This window comes from Megalops cyprinoides, chromosome 16, assembly GCF_013368585.1.
Source record: "Megalops cyprinoides isolate fMegCyp1 chromosome 16, fMegCyp1.pri, whole genome shotgun sequence".
Lineage (NCBI taxonomy): Eukaryota > Metazoa > Chordata > Actinopteri > Elopiformes > Megalopidae > Megalops > Megalops cyprinoides.
Genome location: NC_050598.1, coordinates 11,814,895 through 11,840,607, shown reverse-complemented (window position 1 = coordinate 11,840,607; position 25,713 = coordinate 11,814,895). Strand labels below are relative to the sequence as shown.

The 25,713-nt window shown below is 45.7% G+C and overlaps 2 protein-coding genes across 2 annotated transcripts in view; one reads left to right on the top strand and one right to left on the bottom strand.

Annotated features, from left to right (window-relative positions):
• LOC118791448 (drebrin-like) overlaps positions 1-6,649 on the top strand; it is a 49,453-nt gene extending 42,804 nt beyond the window's left edge. Inside the window, exons 11-15 of the mRNA XM_036548808.1 lie at positions 768-890; positions 3,040-3,159; positions 3,564-3,988; positions 4,415-4,520; positions 4,842-6,649. Of these exons, the coding sequence (XP_036404701.1) occupies positions 768-890; positions 3,040-3,159; positions 3,564-3,988; positions 4,415-4,520; positions 4,842-4,909 (842 nt within the window). The 3' untranslated portion in view covers positions 4,910-6,649. The remainder of the gene's footprint in view (positions 1-767; positions 891-3,039; positions 3,160-3,563; positions 3,989-4,414; positions 4,521-4,841) is intronic.
• Positions 6,650-10,091: 3,442 nt separating this feature from the next.
• LOC118791347 (proline-rich protein 7-like) lies at positions 10,092-19,863 on the bottom strand. Its single transcript, XM_036548668.1, has 3 exons — positions 19,597-19,863; positions 16,168-16,869; positions 10,092-12,489 (listed from the first exon to the last, which is right to left on the bottom strand). The coding sequence occupies exons 2-3, from the start codon at positions 16,430-16,432 to the stop codon at positions 12,062-12,064; spliced, it is 693 nt and encodes a 230-aa protein (XP_036404561.1). The 5' UTR covers positions 16,433-16,869; positions 19,597-19,863; the 3' UTR covers positions 10,092-12,061.
• Between the last annotated feature and the right edge of the window lie 5,850 nt (positions 19,864-25,713).

The window sequence follows — 25,713 nt, the reverse complement described above, 5'->3', positions numbered from 1 at the left end:
GAGTCCTGCTCCTTACCACTATGCTACACTGCCGCAATGGGGTCTGAAAGTGATCCTGTCCTTCAGTGATGTGAAGCCTATAACCCAAACATGGTCAAGGCTGGTGAATGTGTCACCTAATGAGAGTGCCAGAAGGATTTTTACTCCAATCTGCACAGACAGAATTTTTGTGTGGAAACTACCTAATTACCTATGAAAAATGTTCCCACTTCCATTGTGATTTGCAGTCTGCTCGGTGTAGAGTTTGTAGACCAGTGTGAACTCAGCAGTGCTCAGGTCGCAACAGCACTGTGTGTTACTGCCTTCAATTGAACAGACGAGAAGGACGGGCGTGAAGGAGCTGTCGTCCTACAGGGAAAGGGTGACCTGGCAACTTGGCAAGCATCTCATCTGACTTTTCTCTCCTCTTTTCTCTCTTTGTTTTACTCCGTTTGCTGTGTGTCCTGTTTTCACCCTCTCCCTGTCCTGTCCGCCTCCTGTTCTCTACACACACGGTCACATTTTCCTCCCCTCTCATTTCTAAATCGACCTCTGTGTCACTGACCTCCTCTTTGACACCCCTCCATCTCACACTTGACTCCACTTCATTTCTCCTGCTCCTGTGACTCTCCGCCTTCCCCTTCTCCCTCTCATTATCCTCTCTGTCCTCCTCCTCCCCCTGTTTCTCCGGTCCCTCCCTGCTTGTTTGCCGTGTGTGCCCGCACCCCCTCCGTGTGTTGGTTGTGGGTGTGTTTGCCCTGCCCCGGACCCTGTCCTGTGTCCACTAGGCCGCTTGGACAGCCCGTTCTTGAAGATGCAGCACAGTCTTCCCGAGCCCAGTCTGCACCCCTTACGCACCTCACAGGTGTTGCACAACCAGGCCCGCTTCAGACTGCACTCGGGTTCACTTGGTAGGTACTGGACTGCCCTCTTCTGGCTGGAGGGCTGAACTGCGCAGAAGGACACAGCCGGCTACTGCACTGCTACAGCCTTTCCAATTCTCTACTGCCTCAGCAAAACAAGGCCTCATCCCCTCACTCTCTGACTGGAGCAGTAAGGATTTAGAATGATTTAGGCAGAAGATTTTAGAAGGTTTATTTTTTTATGGGCCTGATATGTTTGCTGAGCTTTGTCCTCATGTGTTTTCCAGATTTGTATGGAAACGCACATAAAGCCTCTGTGTGATAATTGCTTTGTCTTGATACTAGAGCCATTTATCTTTCTGATTCAGTATGGGGATGCCGTGTGTATTTTCTCGTGACGGTTCTGAATGAAATTCCTCTATGCGAAGCACATGAGGGAATGCATGCTGGGCCCCTTGGGCAACAGCAAATCTTTCTCAAGCCTATTTAATTTCTACCTTATGCAAAAGCGTGTCCGCCTTCAGATTTATCCTCCAACTTAAAATTATGTCCATGAGGCACTTTTGAAAAAAGGCATGGAAAGAGAGTCATACATGGGAAGTTTGCAGACAGTCTTGAAATGATAGACGGGGAAGGTGGTGGTGGTTGGGGGGGACTGGAATGTCTAGTCCAGTCTCCTGGGGTTGCACCAGGGGACAGTGGGGTGGAGTCACTTAGGGTGGTGGGGGTGGGCACACATTACATTACATTTTGCATTTAGCAGACGCTCTTATCCAGGGCAACTTGCACAGAATACATTGTTTATACACATTGCCCATTTATACAGCTGGATAGTTACTGAGGCAACTAGGCTAAGTACCTCGCCCAAGGGTACAACAGCAGTGTCCCTGCAGCGAATTGAACTGGCAACCTTTCGGTTACGAGTTCTGCTCCTTACCACTGTGCTGAAGAACCTCTCTAGTGCTGGCCAAACTGCATTCACTCAAACTGCTACACTCTTTATTCTCACGCTACTGTGTCTCGGCAGCTCACGCATCCGTCTTACCTGTGAGTGTGTGCGTGGTCACACATCCAGTGGCTCTGGTCACCGCGTCTCCTGGGTGTTTGATCCATGTTTGGTCTACGCTTTCGTTCATGTGTGAAGCCTGTGCACTGTATGCTCAGTGTTGTGGCACAGATTCGAGGACAGGTTTCCACCTCTTTTTCCTTCGCACACTTCAAACACTGAGAGCAGCATTGTGCCTGAGTGGAACCGTATATATATCAGCGTTCCCTTCTGCCTGTCTAGTGTCACTGACAACCCACCCGAAGAGCACATGAACATTATAGAAACCACAACAGGCTATTCAGGCCAGCTTCAGCTTCAGCTTTTGTCATTTTGCCTACTGTATATGATAACGATGAAAAACTTTATCATCATAAAAATCGCAACAAGAGCAACAACAGTGAAAACAGCAGTTAAATAAAAACCTTGATATCTGATACAACAATACAAATGAAAGATAGATTGAAAATACAAACAAATTCAGATGAAGATTCACCCGGATTCACCTAGAGTGACATCATCATTGTCATTGCGTCTGGTTCTGTCTAAAATAATGTGAAAGTCTCAGGCACCACTACAGATCTTGGCAAGCTGTGTCCTGCCTGTGAACATTTTGCTGCACGAGTTATGGAAAAAATATGTGCAACTGCTCGTTGTCTGAGACCAGTGCACACACTGACAGCGATTATAACGGAGCTGTGGAGCCTGAGGAGGCTTGTAGTTTGTCCCGCTATGTCTGATGTATCTTTTCAGTTTTTGTGCTGTGTGAGCCTTTGTGTTTGCTCCTGTGTTGCGTGACACAAAAAGGGCTCCTGTCTCGGGGTTTGCCCTCTGCAGTTCACGTCCTCGCACTTCACAGCGCCTTTATTCAGGTCTTTGCCCTTGGATCCCAACCGGCTGAGAGGTACTCAATAGAGACTTTGCAGATTTAACTTCATACAGAGGAGTACATCAGTACAGCCATTTCTGTGTTTTAAGATCGCCCCCTTCTGGCTGTGCCACAGAAGTGCAGCAGACATGCTCATGATGTGCTGTGGAAAAGCAGGGCCTTCCAGTAGAAAGGAAGGTTTAGTGTTTGCCTGCCTGCTATAGGAGGCCTTACAGCAATGTGTGTGTGTGCATTGTGAATGTCCCCTGCTGTTTTTGTTCTAGACATTGATATCGAAAGGCACCTGGAGTGCAGCAGGGGGGCCACCCCGTTGGCGTCCATCCCCAAAATTGTCACCACACCCATCCTGGAGGAAAGCGAGGAAACCGGGCGGGATGAACAGGGTAAGGGGTCAGGGGAGCAGGGGCTCCAGAGCTCTCTATCAGACACTGCTCTCTTGCACTCAGTACTGTGATATTGGCACCGAAAACAGAGCGCACTGAAATCCCACCTTTGCAACCCAACAGAGTGCAATCTCACCTCCGCAGTGGGAAAGACTGGGGTGTAATCACACCTTTGTCAGCCGCAGTATTTCATTGCTGATGAGCTGTTACTGTTTAGTAAGAGAAATCTCTTCCACCTTCGCAGAGAAAAATCGCTGGGATCAGAATAGCAGCTCATTATCCACCCTAAGTGATGCTGTCAGTGCCTAATTAACCCTGTGGTCCAGCGCTGGGCACCTGCACAATGGGTAGCGTGGCGGTGTTGCTGTTGTCATGGTGACTGATTCCCTCTGGTGTCCCCGCAGCCTCTGATCTGGAACAGGGCACACCCCTACAGTCGGCCCCCGCCAAGCCCGTTCAGAGTGTGGCCCCGCAGGCCAGAGTCGCCGAGGACCACGCCGTCTCGGATTTCCAACCCACCCCTCCAGAGACGGACAGCCTGCTGGACATGTGGGAGACGTCAGATGACACCCAGGCCCAGCCCCAGCCTCAGTCCCGCCCCCAGCCCCTCCTCAGCTTTGACGAATTCCCAGAGGGTCCCGCCTCCTTCTGTGAGGGTCTGGGGGACGAGGATGACCCCTCCAGCCTGGTGGATGTGGCCGGACCCCACCAGATGACCCTCAGCTACCAGCATGCCCTGCAGCGGGCCTCGGGGTCCGACAGCCAAGACCTGGATGATGGACAGCTGCTCCTGACCAATGGAGACTCACTGCTTAAAGAAGGGACCCAGGTCAGTTACTGTAACAGAGCACAGAACATGAGAATAAGGCCCCTATGACTTCACATCTGCAGTATCCACAAACCGTCTGTGTGTGTCTGTATATCTATGATCGATGACAAGTAGCCTTCTCTTAGATCAGAGTCATGTAGAGTAACAGTTCAACCTTTTCAGTAAGATTACCTGAAATGATGCTTCACTTCCTCTGTCACTAGATGGCAGTCAAAGCAATATAATATCCGCATGATACAGAAAAAAGACTGCTCTCAGTACGCACCAAGCATATATGTTGCAGCTCATTTTCCTTAAACATAAGAGAGACAAATATCTCTCTCAGTGACTTTTAACCTTGTGGTCTTTATGCTGAATATCCCCTCATGAACATGTAGCGCGTTGGTGTGTGAATACTAACACGTGCATTTCCACATGTGTGACTAGGCAAGTGAAGGATACTTCAGCCAATCACAGGAGGAGGAGTTCGCCCAATCAGAAGAGTGCTCTTCAAAAGACACCCCAATGCCAGTGTTGTACAACAAACCTCCAGGTAACACACACAAGCAACCTGCCTGCTAGAGCCGAACCGCATCTTCCTTAAACTGGGCATTAAGCAGCCTGTGCATAGGGCATTTGTAGCAGTGTAGCAACATACTGCTTTAAAACACATTTAACACAATCGTCAAACCGCAAGGGTATCCCTGTCTGGAATAACCAATAAGCCCTGTGGGAATACTGGTGCATGATTGGTTGAAGGTCTATGTATCTCCACCTTCCTTGAAAACCACAGTTTATATTCCTTGCAGCTAAAAGATTGCTCCCTGAACATTACTCAGTAACTGTCTCTATCTGTGTGTGCTGTCTCCCCCAGAGATCGACATCACCTGCTGGGATGCAGACCCGGTGACAGAAGAGGATGAGTACGGTGCGGCGGAGTGATGAAGGCAAGGCGGGACATCCTTCTACAAAGGCATATTGTAATAATGTAATAATGTCTTGCATACAAAAAATAAAACTCTGTACAATAAAAAAAGGTGAAGTATATTCAGGTTAGTGTTAAAGATGCCAGTTTAGCTCCTTTAGGCTTTTGTTTCCAATGCTGAGTACGGCACAGTGCACACAGTATATGGTCTTACAGCGCGTGTGCTGCTATGTGTCACAGAGCAGTTCCTGCTCCCAGCAGCTGCACAGAACCCCCTCCCTGCGACTTACAGAACCTGGCATGTCTAACAGAACCCGGCATGTCGAACACAACCTGGCACACGTTCCGTAGCTGCTTACAAAGCTTTCATCTGTCCATCTAAAGGCGACAGGACAAGTACCCCTCCTCCCCCCATCCCGCACCCTAATTTAGTCTTCAGCATAGCAAGTCAATGAGGAATATGTGATCCAGCTGAGTTCAAACTGAGGGATTAGACTCCACTGTTGCTCCGTGATAAACTGTGTGTGTGCGAGTGAGTAGGAGAGTACACGTGTGTATGCGTGAGAGAGGATGTATTTGTGTTTGATAAGAAATGGTGTTTGAGATGGAGAGGGTGTGTTTTAGGGTATGCATACATGTGTGTGTGTGTGTTGTGTATTTTCTGGGAGTAAGATGAGTCTGGGCAGCATGATCTCTAATCTTTCATGAATAGAAAGACTATTTGAAAGTGGGTACATGTCTAAATGTTTTGTGCAAAAGGCATCAGGTGATTTCTAAATTTTGGGAGACAGACTTTGACAAAGACTCTGTGTAATATATATGTATTTTCTTCTTAAATTAAAAAGAGCTATATTTTTACCAGGCGGTTAAAGTTGAAAAATTATGTTCATCTCCCCTGGCATATAATATTTCTCCAGAAATCACTGCATTTCACTTTACAAGGAGCTGTGAATCAGCTTAGTATAATTTCCATATTGAACAGGATACATTCCCCAACCATATTCCACGTGTTGAAATGCAAAAAAAAAAAAAATCCCTCGATTCCACCTTGATATGGATGATTTTTCCCTCTGTTTTATCAGTATTGCACCAAACAAAAACAGAAAGAGCACTTTGCCAAGTTTTCTTCTTTTAGAGACATTCAGTCCATAAACAATTCATGTCAGTGTTTCATCTGCGCACTGAAATACAAGGTGTGTGGGTGGGGGTGGGTTTGTCTCTAACTAAAGGCACTTTAACGTTTTTTAAGACAGATGGTATGGGGCTGATCAAGCAATAAAACAATCCCTAATGTATTGTCATGTGAATAAATATGATATTTTTAGTAGTAATAGTCATATTGATGATGTAATTTCTAATTGTGGCCTGTATTTAACATCTACATAACGTGGTGTAGGATTGCTGGAGATTTTGATGTTGTGAGATGTGTGGGAGGGCGTAGCTTCTGTGGGGCGGGGTCATCGAGCTCTCTTATCCAATGAGCGTCTTTAACATTAACCTGTGACCTGACATCATTCCAGAGTGTTCTTCCCTCTCACATTTAAACTCCATGGTATTTAGTTTCTCTTCTCTCACAGTGCAAGGCCCCCCCTCCCCCCACCTTCCAAAGCAAGATTAGCGCTTTCCTTTTTAACTCTTTCTTTTTCTATCTCTTACGTCTCTGTTTTCCGTCCTGTTCTCACACGGTTTCTGAAAAAACAAGCACAAGGTTTTGTGACATGCTAAGAGCTGGTGTACGTTAATAAAGGATTCTTCCAATCGCCATGTTGGGTGCCTCGTTCTTACCACCGGCTTTCTAACTTTCACCTCCCATCACCACTGGGGGGCGCTGCTCTTGGGAAAACTATGAATGGTCCGAATGAGAAGCAAGCCAAAACATGAATTAAAACAAGCACTTAAGTGTTTATTGATGAATATAAGGTGTTTCTGGGAGGATGAAACGGTGCATGTGTGCGGAATACAGACTACTCTACATTTTATTTTTCGCACCTCTATTTCAAATGGATGTATGTCTGCACCACTGCCTTTTGCACTGGGGAATTCACTCTCAGCACAAGGCTTAACTTAACTTTGAACTACAGTTGTAAACACTTTTATATTACACTAAAATTTTATTTAAAAACAGCAGCTCGATTTCTCATTTAAATCAACACCTGCTTTGCTGGTTAAACTGAGTAACACCCATAAGCAGGGTTGCTACATGGCAGCACTAAGCAGGGTGGTCCTGGTGGCCCTGTCAGTCATCAGTCTGGGTGGATCAGAGCCCCACTGCTGACAGCCCTGAAACCTGCAGATGTCACACGGGTACAAATATGATACATGGAATCTTGGGAAACACTGGTGAGAGAAGGACAAGAATGGTACAGGACAAGACCATAGTATTCACGGCGAAAAACGGGCGGCAGTGTAGCATAGTGGTTAAGGAGCAGGACTCGTAACCGAAAGGTTGCCGGTTTGATCCCCGCTGGGACACTGATGCTGTACCCTTGGGCAAGGTACTTAACCCACAGTTGCCTCAGTAAATATCCAGCTGTATAAATGGATAACATTGTAAAGAACTGTAGCCTATGTAAGTCGCTTTGGATAAAAGCGTCTGCTAAGTGAATAAATGTAAAAAAAAAAAAAAACTCCAAGCATTTTCATCTGTTTATTGAACAAGTGCAGTTTGAACTCCAGTTCACAGCAGCCATGCAGATGGGATTATAACAAGAAGCACCAAATCAAAGACGCTGTGAAGCTGCGGCTCTAGTATCCCACATGCTGTCACCCAGCAGCATGTCCTAGGCGCATGCACGAAACGTTTACACCAGCACGGTACCAAGCCTGCCTGCATCTGCGCTGACAGACACAACCAGCCCGGGTAACGTGTTCTCAGCTCAGATGTACCCAACACCTGCCACAGGCATTGTCTCACAACATAATCACAGTGCCTCTTTACAATATTGGGGGCTGGGATTTCACATTAAGAGCTGTGCCTTGATCCCGAGAGCCGACTCCATCTCCTCCAGGTAGACCGACGTGAGAGACAGAGAGAGAGAGAGAGAGAGAGCTGTCAAAGCGTTGCCTAGCAACCCGTACAAACTTGTGGACTGGATTCACCCCGCCGATGAGGTCTGCCTCCGTCCTCGGTGGTTATGTAAGTGCTCTGAATGAGGTGGAACCGAAAACAAACAATGCGATCCGTCCCAGTGTATGGCCCACAAGTCTGGAGAAAATGAAAAACACACACACACACACACACACACTCACACAAAATATGCAGATTGTCTGGGTTCCATCAGAAATCATCACAAAAATACAAACAGGATGAAGCATGTTTAAATCGCTGACAAAACATCCACCTTCCAAAGGCCTCACCTTTACCAAAATTCAAATAAAAAAAATAAGGCATCCCAAAACTTACGTGATGCAGGAGGAAAAGACTTGGAATGTGCAATTAGGACACTAGAATTTGTTTTATGCTTCCCCCATTTATGCACTCCTATTTTGCAGTTGCCAAATTTATACTAGGCTTGTCCATGCCGGAGCACAGAGGCGAGAAAAATACATTTAATATTTCACACTGCAGGTCACACAGCACACTGGAGCTGTGGAGCAGTGGGGTGGGAACTCATTGGAGAACAGCCACTCTCAAGTACCTGGTAACTGTAAGACAAGCAGCCCCTGCTGACACACACACACACACCCCTATCCCTGCTTAGCTGCAGTGGGGTCCCGGCCACTGATGGCTGCTGACACAGCCATGGGGCGGCAGTGTAGCACAGTGTTAAAGGAGCAGGACTCGTAACCAAAAAGCTGCTGGTTCGATTCCCCACGGGGGCACTGCTGCTATACTCTTGGGCAAGGTACTTAACCCACAATTGCCTCAGTAAATATCCAGCTGCATAAATGGATAACATTGTAAAAACCTGTAATTGATGTGAGTCGCTCTGGATAAGAGCATCTGCTGAATGCCAATAAAGTGATGTAATGTAACAGCTGGGATCAATCCCCATACACAGAGCTCAGCGCCTCAACCGCTGAGCCACTCAGGAGCCCTATATTTTCTAATGTTTGATTAATTAATTAAAGGATTAATCTTAAAAGGGGGGAAAACATTCACTTCCTTTCTTCCATGTCCCTTTCATCCCCCAGTGATTGTCTGCTTTTCTTCCACACAGTATGCTACAAAACAGCTTAGCTGGGGAAGGAACTGGCTCAACCAACTCAGCTGCCAGCCACTGCAGTGCTATCTACAAAGGTTTTTCTTCTATAAGCACAAAACAGTTTTTAGGGCTACAAAAGTGAAAATTACTCTTCCCTGAGAGGGGTGCCTTCCTGAGAAAAGGTAACCCTCAAACTGCTCCATCAACCGAGATCTTAGATTAGTCAGCCTCGGTCACGCATTCTGTTCAAACAAAAGGGTCTGTCCATTAAATACAGATCTGCAGACAGGTGGGCAGTCACAGTCGTGGACAAATATAGAGGGTTTTGTGAGTCAGTTCATAGATCCAGCCAGTTAATGCAGAGCCGAAGGAAGACACTGCCCTGTCTGTCAGGTCTGCATCGTGCTGCAGAGATTGCGATCCTAGCACGAGCCGAATATGTGACAACGCAGTGCAACTGAAGACACGATCTGCCTCCACAAAATCCCAGAGCCACTAGCACGAGGGACCAGTACAGCTCTTCCCCGACTGCAGGTGGTGTCCTCATCCACAGTGCACTCTCTTACAAAACAAGCTCTGACTCAACAGAGGCGGGAAAGGCCATCAGTCAAAACTCTAGAGAAATGAATTCTTAGTATCTAAGCTATACAGCTAAAAAACCTGGGAAGTATCTGGAACAGCGGGAAAGAAGGTAAGTCTCACCCACTGAGCAAGGTTATCAGGTCAGCACTAAGATAACTCGTGACTGCTCATGAGAATGTGTTCTCTTTACAGCTCTGTTTGGCAGTAAAACCTATGCTAAAAGAGCTATCTTCAGCAGAAAAAACTAGGGAGGGCGTTCAATCTAACACAATGGTGCGTTGTACTTTGGGTGACATATTTAAGCAACAGTTACATTTTCTTCATCCATTTTCAAGGTTGGTGACTAGTGAACTTACAATGTGTAACACACAGATAAAGCAGTGCCTGCTTAAATGTGTCTAACAGAGGTCCATACAGATTAGACAGAGCCCCTCCAACACACACACACACACACACACACACACACAAACTGAATGCCACCTCGCACAGTACGTGTCAATACAGGAAAGGGGTGATGTCGTCAGGCACCATTTTGTTTTTTTTTGTCTTTTTTCACATTCATGTATCAATAAAGCCATTTTAAATCTCAGTATGTCTTGGTCTCAGTTAATTCAACCATTGTATAATGTTCAAGAGAATCAGTTGCAGGAGTCACAGACATTATTTGAATAAAAAGTCAAAAATCTCTTGAAGACAGGGAGAGAAAAGTCCAACTCTTTGTGTCTCATATGTCATGCCATTGTCTCATGCCATTTTCAGAATTATACTTGTGCTCTGAAGTGTAAAGGACAGGGCTGCCTGTATTAGCAGCCTCAAGCTCATCTGATGTCCTTGATCTTTTGCTGAGGAAATTTCACTGTCAGAACAATATGTATTTTTTTTCTGCTGCTCCTGTTTTCATAGATAACAGTTTCACACTATTACTGTATAATAGTGATTCTGGATTTACAGTTTATCTAAAAAATGAGAAGTACTTGAATACAATGAAAAGTATTCGTATTCAAACAGAAAAAGTGTGGTTATGCAATGTGACCTCTAGCAAAGCTTACCTTTAGTTTACACGGGTTATATCTGTCACTGACCATAACATATACCAACAATATTGTTCGGTAATTCACAGTTTGAACATGGGATTTGTATACTTTTCAACACCTGGTGCCTTGTTATGATAACTTATTTGGTTATGATTCATTTGCCTATATGTGAAAAAGGAAGATGTGAATTTAAGGAATTAGGAGAGGAATTGGGGAAAACATTGTAATGCATGAACTCAGTCATGTCAAAACAGCTGGGTATTAATAAAACAAGCCTTGGGATGCATTCAGATGATGAAGCAATACAGAGAGACGACCATTCCATAAAATGCAAAAGGACTGGAGTTTCAACCGTCATCTGGGTTTTATAATGTCTGCGTTTTAGAACGTCAGATGTATCATATTAAAGGAAACCCTCATGAGTGTGCCTATTTCAGGGTCGGCTCAAGACAGCTTGTTAATTCTGCAAAGCGGTCTGAACATCGGGGGTCAGTATAATCACTATCCCGTATCCCTCCTCTGTCCAGTGTTTCTTAATGGAGGAACCAATTAGCACGCGCCTGTGTTGTTTTACGTGGGCTGCTGCTCTAATGACAGCCTGCATCCCGAATGCATTCGCCCAGCTTCCCTGAGAGGGGGCTTGATGTTTGCACCAGATTGGGCTAATGAAATAAAAGCTCCTTCAGGGGTGCTTAGGCCCAGCTGGTGCCGGCCCCCTGGGAGATACAGACTGCTGTTACCGGGCAGCTCGCGATTCTGCACAGCGGTAAGTTACTCTGCAGATGCATAAGCAGCTCGCTGCACAGGCCCCACCTGGGTTTAATATTACATTAACCTGCAGCGCTAAAAGCTTCTCTGTGATTCAAACATTTGGTCCATGAGAGGTCTGGACTGCAATCCTCCCTGTGGAGCTGTACCATCTAATTTCCATTTTTACTAATACTTTAAAATATCTTTGCATACATTTTCATCAAACCAAAAAACACTGGAGAAAGAGGGGATATCATTTGGTACACTGTTCCATTGTTTCTATGAATACAGTAAAGAAGAGAATTTGATAAATGAGTATGACGAAGGATAAATAAGTATAATTCCCGGTTGAATGCTAAGCAGAGAGGAAGTCATTCTTATTTTGTTTTTGCAGGTAAATCAATACATTCGGGTGGAAGTCTCTGGAAGGCTTTGTGATGAATGTCCTCTGCACTAACTGTGTGTCTGTGAATGGGAGGGGCCTGATGCCAAAACCTCCCCCTTAACCTGCCCCCTGCCTTTCCACTAAACGCTATCAGCCTCAGTTCTGAGGTGGAGATTTTCCCCACTCTCTGCTCACAGAGAGAGAAACGGAGGTGATGACAGTTCCCTCTGAACCTGCATGTGTGTGTGTGTGTGTGTGTGTGGGGGGGGGGCGTCACACAGCTGTGCTTCTCCCAAACACGGGGAAGGCTGTGGGCAGTGGACAGGTCCGCTCCAGCAACGGCCGCCCCAGTCTCAGCTCGGCGGGCATGGTCCCGGCCGCGAGGGCAGGCGTGGCGGGGTCTGGAGGGGGAAGGTTGTTGCAGTTCAACTCCATGGTGGAGAGCAGCCGGCCCAGCGAGTCCCAGCGGCCGCTGGCGGGAAGGTGGATGAGGGAGGGGTAGTCCTGCTCCGCCTCCTCGGAGACTGCATCTGGGGCGGTCTTGCTCGTCTCCGTGCTGGGCGGCTCTCGGGGCGTCCTGCCCGCGAGGTCGCCGTACGTCCCTCCCCGGGGGTCCGCCAGGACCTCGCTGTAGGGCGGCGGGGGGTCCTCCATCAGCACCGCGTCCTCGTAGCATGGAGGCTTACCAAAAACGTCACCCTCTGAGGATACAGACATTAGGTTCTCAGAGATCTGTCACCATGGCGACGTCCTTCATTCCAAATAAGCTTCTTGAGTTCTCTCAGGGCGATAAGAATGCACAAGGGAATCAGAGAGGTGGGTGAACCACATGCTTATCATAATATGAATTCTGATGAATAGAATGGGTGCAGTATCAACAACCAAAGGCATAAGACGTGATCGGAGCACTGGATTTTTCACTACTTGAAGTCCAGGTATGTAAATCCTTTACATAGCATAAACAAAAGTTGCATATTGGTGACCTTGATTGCACACATGACCTACTAATGATGACATTACAAACATGCGAAGACAGAAAACCCTACAAGTGTGCAGTAGAAACAGAAAACAATCGGCATATTGTCGTCCGAGGCAGGCACCGATCGCCGCTTCGGACTGACATTACACATACCGCACGCAAAAAACAAGGTCAGGTTTCCTGTTCTTACAGGATTATCAGACAGGGGAATTACTACTCCAGATAAGGAGGGTGGGCTAAAGTTTAAGTCGGACAAAGGCGACGTTCTTTGACAGTGGTGTGGTTATTGCCCTGAGCGGCTGTGGAAAGCAGGCAGCACAAAGGGGCAACTGTGAAGATAAGGCCACAGCTGAGGAGTGCCACTGACCTGGGGAGAACACGTACCCCCTTAACCTTACAGTTCCGAATCCCTCCTCCAAACTGCACATGGACCCCAGCGTGTGGAGTCTTTTCAGAGGATGAGCACTACTCACTACTCCTCTCTGAGCTTTCTGCAGCTATAGCCGGCATCTAAAACCCAAGGAAAACTCACAGCAGGAAAAATACGGAGGTGGAATTTCTTTCAAAGGTCAAACACTTGGAAGGGTTTCTATATATTTTCTATATATTTATATATTTATGCTATATTTAAGCTATGCATGTTGCTTTTGTTCTTGATTTTGTTTTATTTTATGGCAAAGGACAGTTGGAATAGAGGTTCAACTGCACCCCCTCCAGAAACAAATGTTTCACACACTAGCAGTTTAATTAAACTGGTTTGTGATTGATTTTTCTCATTTCCACTCTATTACCGGTCCTATTACCAGTGATGAGAACCTGTGGCAAAAACTAACCTCTCTCTTTATTTTCACCTTGTGTTATTGTACTTGAGAATTGATCCAGTGCGCAGACAAAATTCATGGATTGGATTGAACGAATCTAAATTCTACATCAAACAGTTCTTGCCTTGAGGGAGACACACGGATTATACCCAGTGATCTCCACCACGGAAAAAATCATCTGAGGTCATGGGGGGGACTGGGGGGAGGACTGGGGGAGGTGAGAGCTGCAGCTGCTTAACCAATCCCAAGAGGGGATGTGGATTGGGGGAGGGGGGGGGTTAGACTCAGTGGGAGAGGATTATATGACGCCGTGTGTCCTGTGGTCCACAGGCTCCTCTCAAAGGCAACCTCCGTGGACAGAACAGCACGTCAACAGCTGTGAGGTGATGGACTGGTTCCAGCGCACGGACTCCTCTCCCTCCTCTCTCCGCAGCCCTTTCTCCCTCTCTGCCTCCCTCTCCTCCCTTTCAGTCTGTCCAGCTGCCACTCCACGCTGGCACGCGTTTCTGTGCCCCGCTGCCATCCGCTGGCACCCCCCTGCCCACAGGCCACCCATGCTGTTGCCATCTGATCAGCTCCCTCTGCCTTTCCCGTCTAAACCTCTGCACTTTTAAATTGATTACCGCAAAACACACTCTGTACTACGCCAGCTAAAAAAAAAGCTGTTTTTTCAGTCACCTTAGAAACATAAGTTTGCTCAGTTTGGTCTTGAAGGTTTCCAGACTCCCTTACAAATGCTGACAAGTTATCCCACGCACCAACTCTGTGTGAAGTAGTATTTTCCAGTACAAACATGTAATTTTCTCTGAACTGATTTTCACCCTGAGAATTGAAGTAGCTGAACAGAGACAGTCTGCATGGTCCACATTATTACTCCATTTTAAAACAGTAATTTCTTCAGTCTAAACCCCCATAAAGCTCCCCTCACTGCCACTACGATGAATGTCTCTTCATCCATCCATCCAATCCATCTCTTTTAAAAACACCTGGAAATAATTGCCCTTCTTTCCACGTTAACCAGAGCTTCTGCACTGTATATATCTTTAGAGTATGGCGACCAAAACTGAACACACCATCACACATGGTCCCACAAAGGCATACAGCTTATCCTCACAGCCCAATGCTTTTTGTATCGTGTTTGTTCTTTCATTGCTGCAGCATCACCCCCACCTCCAGCCCCAGAGGGGAGGTAGAGTTTAAGTAGTATGTTAACAGATGATGATGATGATGATGATAATGATGATGGTGATGATGATGATGGTGATGATTACTACATAACACTGAGGTTAGAGACATGGTCATCTATAAGACATTGTCACCGATGTATTTTCCTGATTACAGTTTTAACAATGGTAAAGGGAGAATCTTTAGCTAACTTACACATATCAGTACTACATACTGTATGTGATCAGTCAGCTGCCATGGGCTATTGCAGCTTTCATGCCTGTAGTGCTTACTTAAACCAGATGTCATTTCATTCATATTCTAACCAGTGTGAATGAATGAGTTGGTCTTAGTTAAAATAAAATGGCAGCTATACACTCAGTCTCAAATAAAGGTACTCAGCTACCAAGATGTCATTCTTTTTCCTTTGTGTGATTCAGATTTATCAGTGAGAAAAGCACATTGTCAGTCAGAATAGCTTATTTGAACAGTTGAAACCTATGTACATTGTGTATGGACCAAATTCAACAGCAAATTTGTAGACTTTACTTCTACTCTTAGAAGAAACACCGCACATGAGGCATTATGAATGACATACCTCTATATAAAACACCCCATGTAAAGTGTAAAGGGATTAATGATGCGAATGATTGCACTGCGCGACTGACCTCTCTTCTGCTCAATTTTTTTAGCGCTCAAATCCCCATTACGTCAGGTTCAAAGGCCTGCTGCAGCGAGGATATCCATAACCCGTGCCTTAAAAAACACAGCCACCTCCCAGTTCCCTTCTTACACCACCATGCTAAAGCAATCAGGAGGAAAAAGGCAATCTTCATACTGCCTGCATTTTCTGACCGCACTGATGGCAAGAGTGAAACTATTGCTTTGCCATTCACACTGATTATTTTTGTATGATGAACAGGGAACCCAGTGCCAGCTCTGGAGAGAAAGTAACTTTGTGCTCCCTGCTTAATATTCTTGCCTTATAATTTCATTGCCAATGTTAATTTATACTCAATGGTATTTCATTTCATTTGACAGCTGTTTTTGCATGTCTGGGTCTGATTTAGAACTTCAGTCATAACTAATTGTAATGTGCTTTGCTGATCTAAGCCAATGGGGGCAATAATTTACCTACCAATATATTCGTGCAAAAATAGGAGAAAAAGAGAAAAAAATAAAACTAAAAACACTGCCCTGCCACCCCTTCTGAACAGAAATGTTATTAGCATTTCACAGGGATCTCTACCCACTATCCTCAAGACTGTGGCAGTTAGACTCATGTGGCTGTAAGATTTACAGATGTAAAATAATGATTAAATGACAGCACATTATAATGTTGGTGTGGAGAGGAACAGTTATATCACCATCTGTGTGGTGACGCATAAAGTGAATGAGCAGACAGGTAGTGATACCTTGATTCCCGATCCAGCTGCCCTGTGGGATGGAGGGCGGGACCGGGGGTGGGGCCGGGGGCGGGGCCGGGTTCTGGGGCAGCTCCCTGGGTGGGGGCATCTCCAGGACGCGCAGGCTGCGCTCTCGCAGGCGCCCCTCCCTGCGCCGCTTCAGCCGGCGCTGCAGGAAGCTGCAGAAGCAGCAGAGCATGACCACCAGGGCCCACACCAGCCAGAAGCCCGCGAAGCAGGTCAGGAAGGTGTACGTGCCCTGTGACATCACCATGGTCCCCCCTCGCCCTTGACCTCCGCGCCGGGGCTCTGCGGCCTCTTCAGGAAGCCCGGGGGCAACGTCTCAGCAACGTTGCGCCAACATCACCGCGATCCCAGCGTACTGCTCGGCTGTCCAAGGGAGGCAGACAGGCCCTGCGGGTGACCTTCTATTCTTGCGCTGGGTGGAGACACGGCTCTATCCCATATTTCTCACTCCGAGCTCCAGGCTGTCAGGGGACAGGGCTGTTTGGAGACAGGAGCAGGGTGCTGGGTTCACCCCCGAGCTCTTCTCAATTTCCGCACGCAATCACACTCAGTGAGGAGATGGTGCCCTGAGCACATTAAAAACACGGGTGCAGTCCAATATCTGAGGTGTGCCCACCCCTCTCTCCTCTGGTCTCACCTCCTCCAAACCGATTCCTATGGAGTCTGCATCCTCAGGGTCTAAAACTGCTCAACAGAAAGGAGGAGAAGGAGGACAAGGATAAGATCCATATTCATTACATCCAAGCAACTTTTTTTAAACAAAAAAAATATTCAGCACAATATTCAAACATGGTGGGATCTCTCATAATTCATCTCAGCTGTTCAAGCAGACTTACCAGAGCTACCTAGGGGGGTTACATATCAGTTTCACACATCAGAGGAGACCCCCACTGCCACACTGTGCTCCTCGAACAACACAAGGATCAGAGGCCAGCGCATTCCTGGCAGTGTGAGGTCTCGCCACCTGCGGACGCATCTCTGAATCAGCTCATTCCTTACATCAGGGCTACTCAGTGTCCAATGTCTTTGGTTTAATCCAGGCACTTAACCCCACATGGGTATAATAAATCACTTCAATGACTTCAATGAGCTGGAAAGCCTGCTGGATTGTGTTCCTTGAGAACAGGAGTACAAATGTGACCTGGAGCCTTATCAGTTGCTGGACTGAAGTAGTTGAGTTGAAGTGCGCTCTTGCCACAGGACAGGTTCATTGGTTTCGCTACCAATGAACTAAGTTGAACTCTGGGGGCCTTGACGCATGCTGATAATATGGGTAGTACATTTTTCCATCTTTACATCGTTTTCTATACTTTGTACTTTGCATACATTTCCCTGATTACCCAGAACTGGTTCAGCCCATAGCACTTGAAATTCAGCCAGGGCACTGGTTCATAAATACTGTTCTGATTAAATAAATAAATAAATAAAGTAGCCAATATTCTTCCCAACCACCATTACATTATTATCGAATGACCTTGGCATTTTCTGAAATGGTCCATAAATATTACTCATAATCAGGAGTGCAACACTGTTGTTTCCACCATTACATTAGATACTAATCTCTGTAACCTTTAAAGACATTACTACAGGACCGAGTCTAGCACCGGCTTCCTTTGTCTGAGACTACTTTCACAAACAGCAGCCACTAAATCTCCTCTTCATGACGAGCCAGAGAGACCCCAACCCCCCATAGCTATTTTTCTGATGTGAAATGTATTCATCTGCTTCCCTGAGCATCATCCTGCCTGTCAAAGAACTGGAAACGTTTACTATTATTAAAGTGGAATGGTGAGAGGGAACATCAAGGAGCTCAGAGCACCCATATAAGCGACAGAAGACCGCGGAAAGGAGGACACGTAGGAAAAGACAAAACGACAATGATTCAACACTGTACACCTCCCAGCTTCCAGGTCCCAGCTATGGGAACGTCATTGGATGTCCATTTACTCGGATGTCGCACTGTGCTCAGTCTAAAACAGGACACATTTATGGAAATCACCCAGTTCTTTCTGTGCTGGTGACAACAGTTGACACTACAGCATTTTGCCCAGAGGGTCTCCTTCAAGTAATTCTTGGTGGATTAGACTATATATACCTTCAAGTTGGGGTCTAATGCCCACACAACCCAATGGTAAATGGTGTCTCTTCTCCATTGGACTTGAACTGGAATTTTCTTAAGATACCACTGTTCTGAACACTTTCTGAATTCTAACAGTTCTTCACTACAACCTCACCAGGCCATATTATACCTAAGAAAGGAACAGCTATTTTCTTTCCACCCCAAAGTGTCTTGGGACCCACAGAGGATGTGTATTGGTAGTTCAGTGAGCTACTCCGGAGATGTGCTTGAGTTATTGGATAAACTGGTAGACTATTGGATAAACACGTTCAGCAGTTTATAACTAAATACCATCTATTGCACTACACAATGGGGATAAGAGACCCAATCATACACAGCTACACCACCAGTGTACTCCACCGGACTCCTGAATAATGTACCTAATCAAATGTACAGGGCGTGTAATATTACATTTTTAAAATGTAACCCATATGTTGGAATATGTTACTGAACCAATTGCAATGTGAAACTTCATTTAGGCGAGCGACAAGCTGTGAGGAGCATAGACCTCTAACCTCAAGTCCAGAGTCCGGTACAGGAAACATAATCCGCAGTGGTTCTCCTGACGCGTGACGGTAATAAAGGCCATTCAACTCAAATGCATGCCTACCAGAGCTGGCAGGTGTCCTGCTGTGCCCGTTTGATCTACGTACTGGTATTGACACAGTGACAATGAACATAAATGACAAGCGACGTAAAACTGGCTGGAAACGTATATCAAACGATTCCACAAGGTTTTAATACCGTACAGATTCATGGCTCAGTCTCGTTTTCAGAAGGTTGTAATCGAAAGCGTTTATGGCAGCGTTAAGTGACAGGTAAGTGTGAGGAACGCCAGTGGGGTTTCTGTCTGTTAAAGCAAAAGAAATTAAGCTACATGTCACCGCGATCACACTACAATACAGGTAACTCCAGAGTCTCCTTTAATGTAGTAAAATTGCACGCGGTCGTGCAGCCACTGGTAAAAACATATCATTATGCAACTACCTCCATTTACTAAACACATATTTTGGTGCCCTGGTGCATAGCATAAAATACTGAGCTTCTACATGCAGCTCTCAACACAATCCGCAGTGTACGTCTCACATTGTGGGTTGAAGGTGAACGTATTTTAAAGAGTTCGTGCTGTTGCATGTGTCGATTAAGACAAAAAGAATATGACTATGTAAGTACAATACAAAACGAACTGAAATGAAATGCAACACAGTATTCACCCCCGTCTCCCTCAGACGACTGACGTCTATGCAAGAAGTAAAACGGCGGTTCCATTCCGTTTGCTCTGCCCGTTTTACCTGCTCTTTCCAGGTTGTGGGCGCAGAAGCTCCTGGTGTCTTCTGTATGCCAGGACAGCTAGAGCACGTTGGTTAGAGTTACACCCATCCGAAGAGAAAACAACTGATTTAAACCCACGCGTGTCTCATTTTCTTCTCCACCCTGCTACTTCGCGTGTCGCTCCCTGGACGCACGCACCTCGTGTCAGTCCATCAGCGCTCTGTCCCTTCGCGCCCAGCACGACTCTGCATATCAGTGTGGATAAACCCCGTTCTGACGTCTGCTTGAACTGGGAGTTACAATCAATTCTTTCACAATTTCCTGGCGCCTCCCTTTTTAACTCTTCACCGTGCATTATCAGTGGTTAATCAAAAGAAACGTTATTACCATGCCATGAAAAAAGAGCAGAGTCGCTTACTGTTGATGTTTAGGATTTGTGAAGGTCTGAAAACACACACACACACACACACACACACACACACACACACTTTTTGTCACGTATTGTAACATGTATTTTTTATATGGTGTGGCTGCTCCTGGCTGGCTTCCTACATTTTTCTCTTGGAGCTGACAGATGTGCAGGGAAAGATCACAGCTTCATGTAAGAGTAGGCTGCTCAGAATTTTAGGATGTTATGTGTGGAAAAAAGCTTTACACTGGGGATGACATGCACTTCAACAATTTTCTCAGTTTCTTTTTTTTATTATTATGGGAGATTTGGGAGAGTGGGGGAGTCCAAATTCACTTGCAGATCATTTTGGAGTTTCTGTCCGTAAATGTTAGAAATCGAAATTTCTATCTCAGGATAAAGCACACTGAGAGATTATTAATGTGAGCCACATGTAGGATTAGTATTGTGATCCATTTATACAGACAAGGCAGAAATGGCTCTCAATAAAGACAGCAGCACTTTTAACGATATATTTGTCAACAAGATGGATGCCCTTACCACCCATTGGCAGCAAATGATTGATCGTGCTGCAAAGAAATCACAGAGCAGTGCAAGTAATCGGACTCCTCGGGTCTGCATGGTGGTTCAAATGAAGCGTTTGGTGAAAAAATGCTAGAACAGTGTGCTTTGGTTTTGGGTGAAGGTCGATGGAGAAGCATAAATTGCGCCTCCTTAATTATTCTCCCTTTCAGAGAGCAGCTTCCGTCTGGGATAAAGCTGAGAAGAAAGGGAGCCTCTCTACCCCCCTCCTCTGCTGCCACTCCAATATCTGGGGGATTATTTTGCCCCCAGAAAGCAAAGTGCAGTTACTGTGCTTTGCCTTTGCAGGGCAGTATTATTCTCTAACCTTTTCAGAGCCCTGAGAGATTAACACTGTCGTTTTTGTCCCTCTTTGGCTTTCCCGTCATAAGGATGCTCTTGTTCTCCAACAGCAACTTCATTCTGAAGGCAAGCATTCCCATGTCCTTTCGTAAGACATATGCTTTCCTCTTATCTTCATGTCTCCCAAATAAGGAGGTCTTTGGCATCTGTCTTCCCAGAAGTAATTATTGGCCAGTCACCCTCCAGATTACCAGAGATGTGCCTCTGAAAGACTGTGCTGGGGCTGATTTGGTATGGATCTGGTCGTGCCTGTATTGTAAAATGTTTGCATGCAGAGTCCCTACCAGTGCTCTCTGAGCCACTCTGCTGAATATAAAATGTTTGATTCTCCAGCACTAAAGATGCAGGCATGCTCAAATGGAGCATGCCTTTGAGGAACACTGGGGACTGTCGAGAGGGCTGTAGAAAATGGGCTTTGAAAAGAGTTGAGGCACAGCGGCGGGTCTTGCACTCAGGCATCTCTGGGTGGGCCTACCACCTATCCAGAACTTGATAAGGATGGGCAGTCACTCCTGCCTCTTCTACTACTTCAGCAATGAAAAGAGCCACCTGGTGTATCTCCATGGCAACACCAATGACATGGGTTTCCCCTCTTAGACATCCTTTTGTCTTGATTTCTCAGTGAATGTACTGATTCCTCGGGTAAATAAAAGGTGTTGTTTTCTTTGTGCTTGTCGGTACCTGTGACAAATACAAACACAAACAGCGCTAAGCAGAACTCATGTCAAGTAAATCCGAGCTAATGGTTTTGGTTCAATGTACAAACATATTTTAAAATGGGGAGGTCCCCATTTCACCACAGTCCCCATCTACAATATTTCATAAAATTAATACCGGCTTACTAATAGCTTTACTATACAAAATCTTAACGCACGATAAGGGGGAGGCTGGGGTGTGAGAACAAGAGCAGGAAAGAAAGACTGGGAGAGCAATGAAGTAAAAACATCTGAAAGGACAACAAAGATATCTATTGGCAGTCTTGATTTATTTATATACACTAGGCTGGATAGGGTTGGTGGGGGGGGGGTGTAAAGTATTTTATCTCCATCTTACTCATCACTCCCTGTTCAAAGCAAAGACAGAATTACCGTGGATTCAATGAGTATGCACTTCTCATTTATTTAAAGGGCAGGTGGATAACAAGCCCTGCTTTTCCCTGCAGTCTGTTCGTTTAAGCCACACATATGGTTGTAACCAGGCTGTTCTTGCTGAATGAGGCAGGCTCGACACCAGGCTGATAAATGAGGCCAGGGCGAAGCCAGAATAAGTCAGGAATAATGAAGTCACTGTGTCTTCCCGAAAATTAATTCAGCCACATAACACTACTGCCACAAACTGTTTCAGCATTAGGCTTTATACTCTAAGATATCCAGGAGACACAGCACCAGTGTCTATGCTCAGAACTCTGTATTACAGGGGATTCTGCCTACCAGTCTCTATACTGCAGAACATTCTGTCCATCTGTGACACTTACTGTAGCAGACATGCCTATCCGCAGAGAAGGTACCAATTATGTAGGGAATATCACTATCCCCATAGAGGAACTGGCAATTTGGTGAGGATAGTTAACATTCCTCAATGAATAAAATGAGGTCTGAAGTCTGTTAGAGCCAGGGCTGTCAATCCAAAATACAGATGAGGAGACAATGTGGTTGATGAAGTTTTTCAATGCAACACAGACATTGTTGGAAAAAATTGAAATCAACTAGAATAACTAAACAAACACACATAGACAAACATGGAATTAATTAATGAATGAGGAATAAGGTTATTGTGGAACAAAACACAAAAAGGGCAGTATAAGGATAATGATAAATATGAGTGCAGCATTGGGCTTTTAGCAGCTGTGAGTCAAAGCACAGGAGATCATGAAATGATACCCGTAGTTTGATGTTGCTGACAGAACATTAATCAGATGAGGGTTTTTCCATGAAATTAAGCTGTTATCAGCTAGTTAACCTAACTGTCTGTTAGTTAGTTTCATAAGATTATCTGTAACAGACTTTAAATGAAACTGATCAATGTATGCACAACAGATGTGGTTACATAGATCTTGCATTTGATCATCACCACTAAACTCATGATACCAGTGTTACAGGACCATGTCACAGATTACAGGTACCTATATGGAGGTCCATTATATCCTTAAGGATGACAGTCCATCAGTAGTATTGGAGAGGTTAGAGGTCGTATCCACTGAGGGCTTCTTTGCTGGCCAGAGTGGGGAGTGACACGCCAGAGAAGTCCACTCCTGGAAACAGCCGCAACAAGAAACAGGGGCACTCCTTTGAAACACACGGGGTCAGGCAGACAGGAGGCAGGGTCATCCTGAAACATGTGAGACAGGTTCACAGACACTAAGCTTGTGGTCTGGAGACAACAAGGCACATCTGAAATCTCTCGGAACATGTGAGTGAAAGTTCTCAGGGATGCAGGGCACCTGACAGCTGCATTGTGGATTGCGGTCCATTTGAGTCCAGTGGAGTTTTGCCAATAAGACGAAGAGGTCAGAAGGTTCAGTGGAAGACCTGCAGTTTGCAAAGCCATGACGGGGAAGTGGGGGCATCTGTCATCAGCTGTTGGTGAGGTAAAGCGGAGTACATCTGTTTTGGAGGGGGGGACCCCACCTCCCCCCAGAGCAAGGTTGAGTCCCCTAGCAGAGCTTTCAGGGATGTGAGACCATGACAGAGCAGCAGAAGGAACTAAGAGGGCCAAAGATGACCCCAGAGGAGCTAGGAGGAAAAGAGAACTAAGAGTGTGTAAGAGGAAGAGAGGACTAAGAAGTTCCTGTGACACTGTACTTGCTGCTCTTTCATAGAAACACTTCAAAGGTTATACTCCACATGGGCCCGTGGTTGCGTCACTGGTAGAAAACTCATGCCTCGAATTCCGACGTGATCTGGTTGGACAATGGAGGTCCATGTAGACACTGAATGACAAAGACATGAGAATCTGTAGTAGCACCTGAATGATTACAGCTGGTGCTCCCCTTTGAAGTACCAGGTACCTCAGAGGCATTAAGTACCACCCATGCATGGCTGTACCAGGATGTCTGTGCTTATCTTTAGGATTTGCTTATCCTACATTATCAAGGCATTCCAGTATGAGAAAATGTTCATTAAGACTGTTCACTTGTCAGTGAAACTTAATATTAACATCTTAATAATAATACATATGTGTGACAATCACATTGTAAATGAATGTTATATCCCCTATATATTTATAATACACACACACACAAAACTGCATTTTGTGTTTAGTTATCCACCACCCGGTTTTGCACATGCCTGTGGATTGGCCCTCTCCATGCAGTGGATTCCTGAATGTCCCAGTCAAATCCAAAAGCCATCTTTGTTTCGAGCTGAGGCCCCCTTCTCTCTTTGGCAATGGCCAGAACTTGAAGCCTGGCTTTTTGAATTCAGTTAGAAGAGTAAGGAAAAAAAAAACAGAACCTCATTACTCATCCTAATCTGACAGTCACATGAAAGGATGGATCCCGTTGAAAATATTCTCCGAATAAACACGATCAGCATTTGCTGCTTTTTTAATTTAAAAAAAATTATGAACTGCGTTCACTTCTGAGAGTTCCTTTGTGAAGTATTACTGAGTGAATGTGGAAGAGTTTTGTTCTTGAATAGTTTGCTCTGCTTCAGCTGCTCATTAGCCTTGAGCCATTGTCATACTGATCCTTTTTCCTGTCCTTTTTAATCGGCTATGATGCAGATGATTTTTAAGATAACGCTTTAAATCCTTGGAAAGCTCACTCAGGTACTCTAGGTACTTTGTGCTCTCTTTGTTCACAGAACCAGCATGAATTTGTGTGTAAACATGCATTTGTCCCTCTGTTACACATCTTAGTCAGCATGGCTTATGAGCTTAGTTAACATGACTGGCTGAACTGGGGTGAGGTGACTCCAGCTGACTGCTGTTGTGGGAATGTAATTTTGTTATTATTTCAGGAGCCACAGCCAGCCAGCACAATCCAAATACACCAAGAACAGAACAAAAAAAAAAAAAAAAACAGAAAATGAGAAAGAATGAGCAACTATGATCAGCCATCAGTGTATCTGTGGCCTTGTTATCTGAATGTGGTCAAAGCTCTGCACCAAATGGCCGCGTACCTCTTTGGTGCTGGATCTATATGTTTTCAGAACATCTGACGGATATGCTGGCATTGGGAGAACTGCTAACACGCACACTCAAACCTTCCTACATTGACATGCCGAAAGGAGCGGCGACGCATTTCGGGGCGTCAGGATATCCAAGATCGTTGATTCTGTCTGTGGTCAGACGAGAATAGTGAGAGGACTGCTTTCCCATGCCGCCTTTCAGCTAATGTCCACCGAGGAACAATACGCTTTGTGGCTCCCGTTATAAATGTCAGTAACTGTCTGTTACCAAGGAAGCGTTTGCTCACTTTGGGAGTCTTTTGAGGCGTACAAAAACGCCCTGCGTCCAATGATGTACACAGCGCCACAATCACGGCGCTTAATGACGGTGGCTCAGACAATAGCCGAGGGAGGGGGCCGCTCCCGCTCCCTCTTTACCACTAAATTCAGAAGCTCCGTTCGCGGCGTTATATGTTTGTTTCAAAAAATTTCTTTTGGATGCGTTGCCAGGCAACGGAGACGGAGAACGAGGATGAGGGTGGCAGCGAGGGTCTGAAAAGGGGTGAGTGAGGAGCGAACAGCAGTACAGACTCTCTGCCGCCACGGAGCCCGTGCCAGGCGTCGGCCAGCATTGGCACGGGGAGGAAATGTTAATGGTGTCACGCTACCTGAAGCGCACGGGACACTGCAATGGA

Bases quoted from the DNA above. Each gene is read 5' to 3' on its own strand.
- LOC118791347 (XM_036548668.1), bottom strand. From the start codon at position 16,432: ATGGTGATGTCACAGGGCACGTACACCTTCCTGACCTGCTTCGCGGGC. The intron at 12,490-16,167 runs GTATCACTACCT...CTGTATCCTCAG, and splicing joins CAGCTGGATCGGGAATCAAG to AGGGTGACGTTTTTGGTAAG.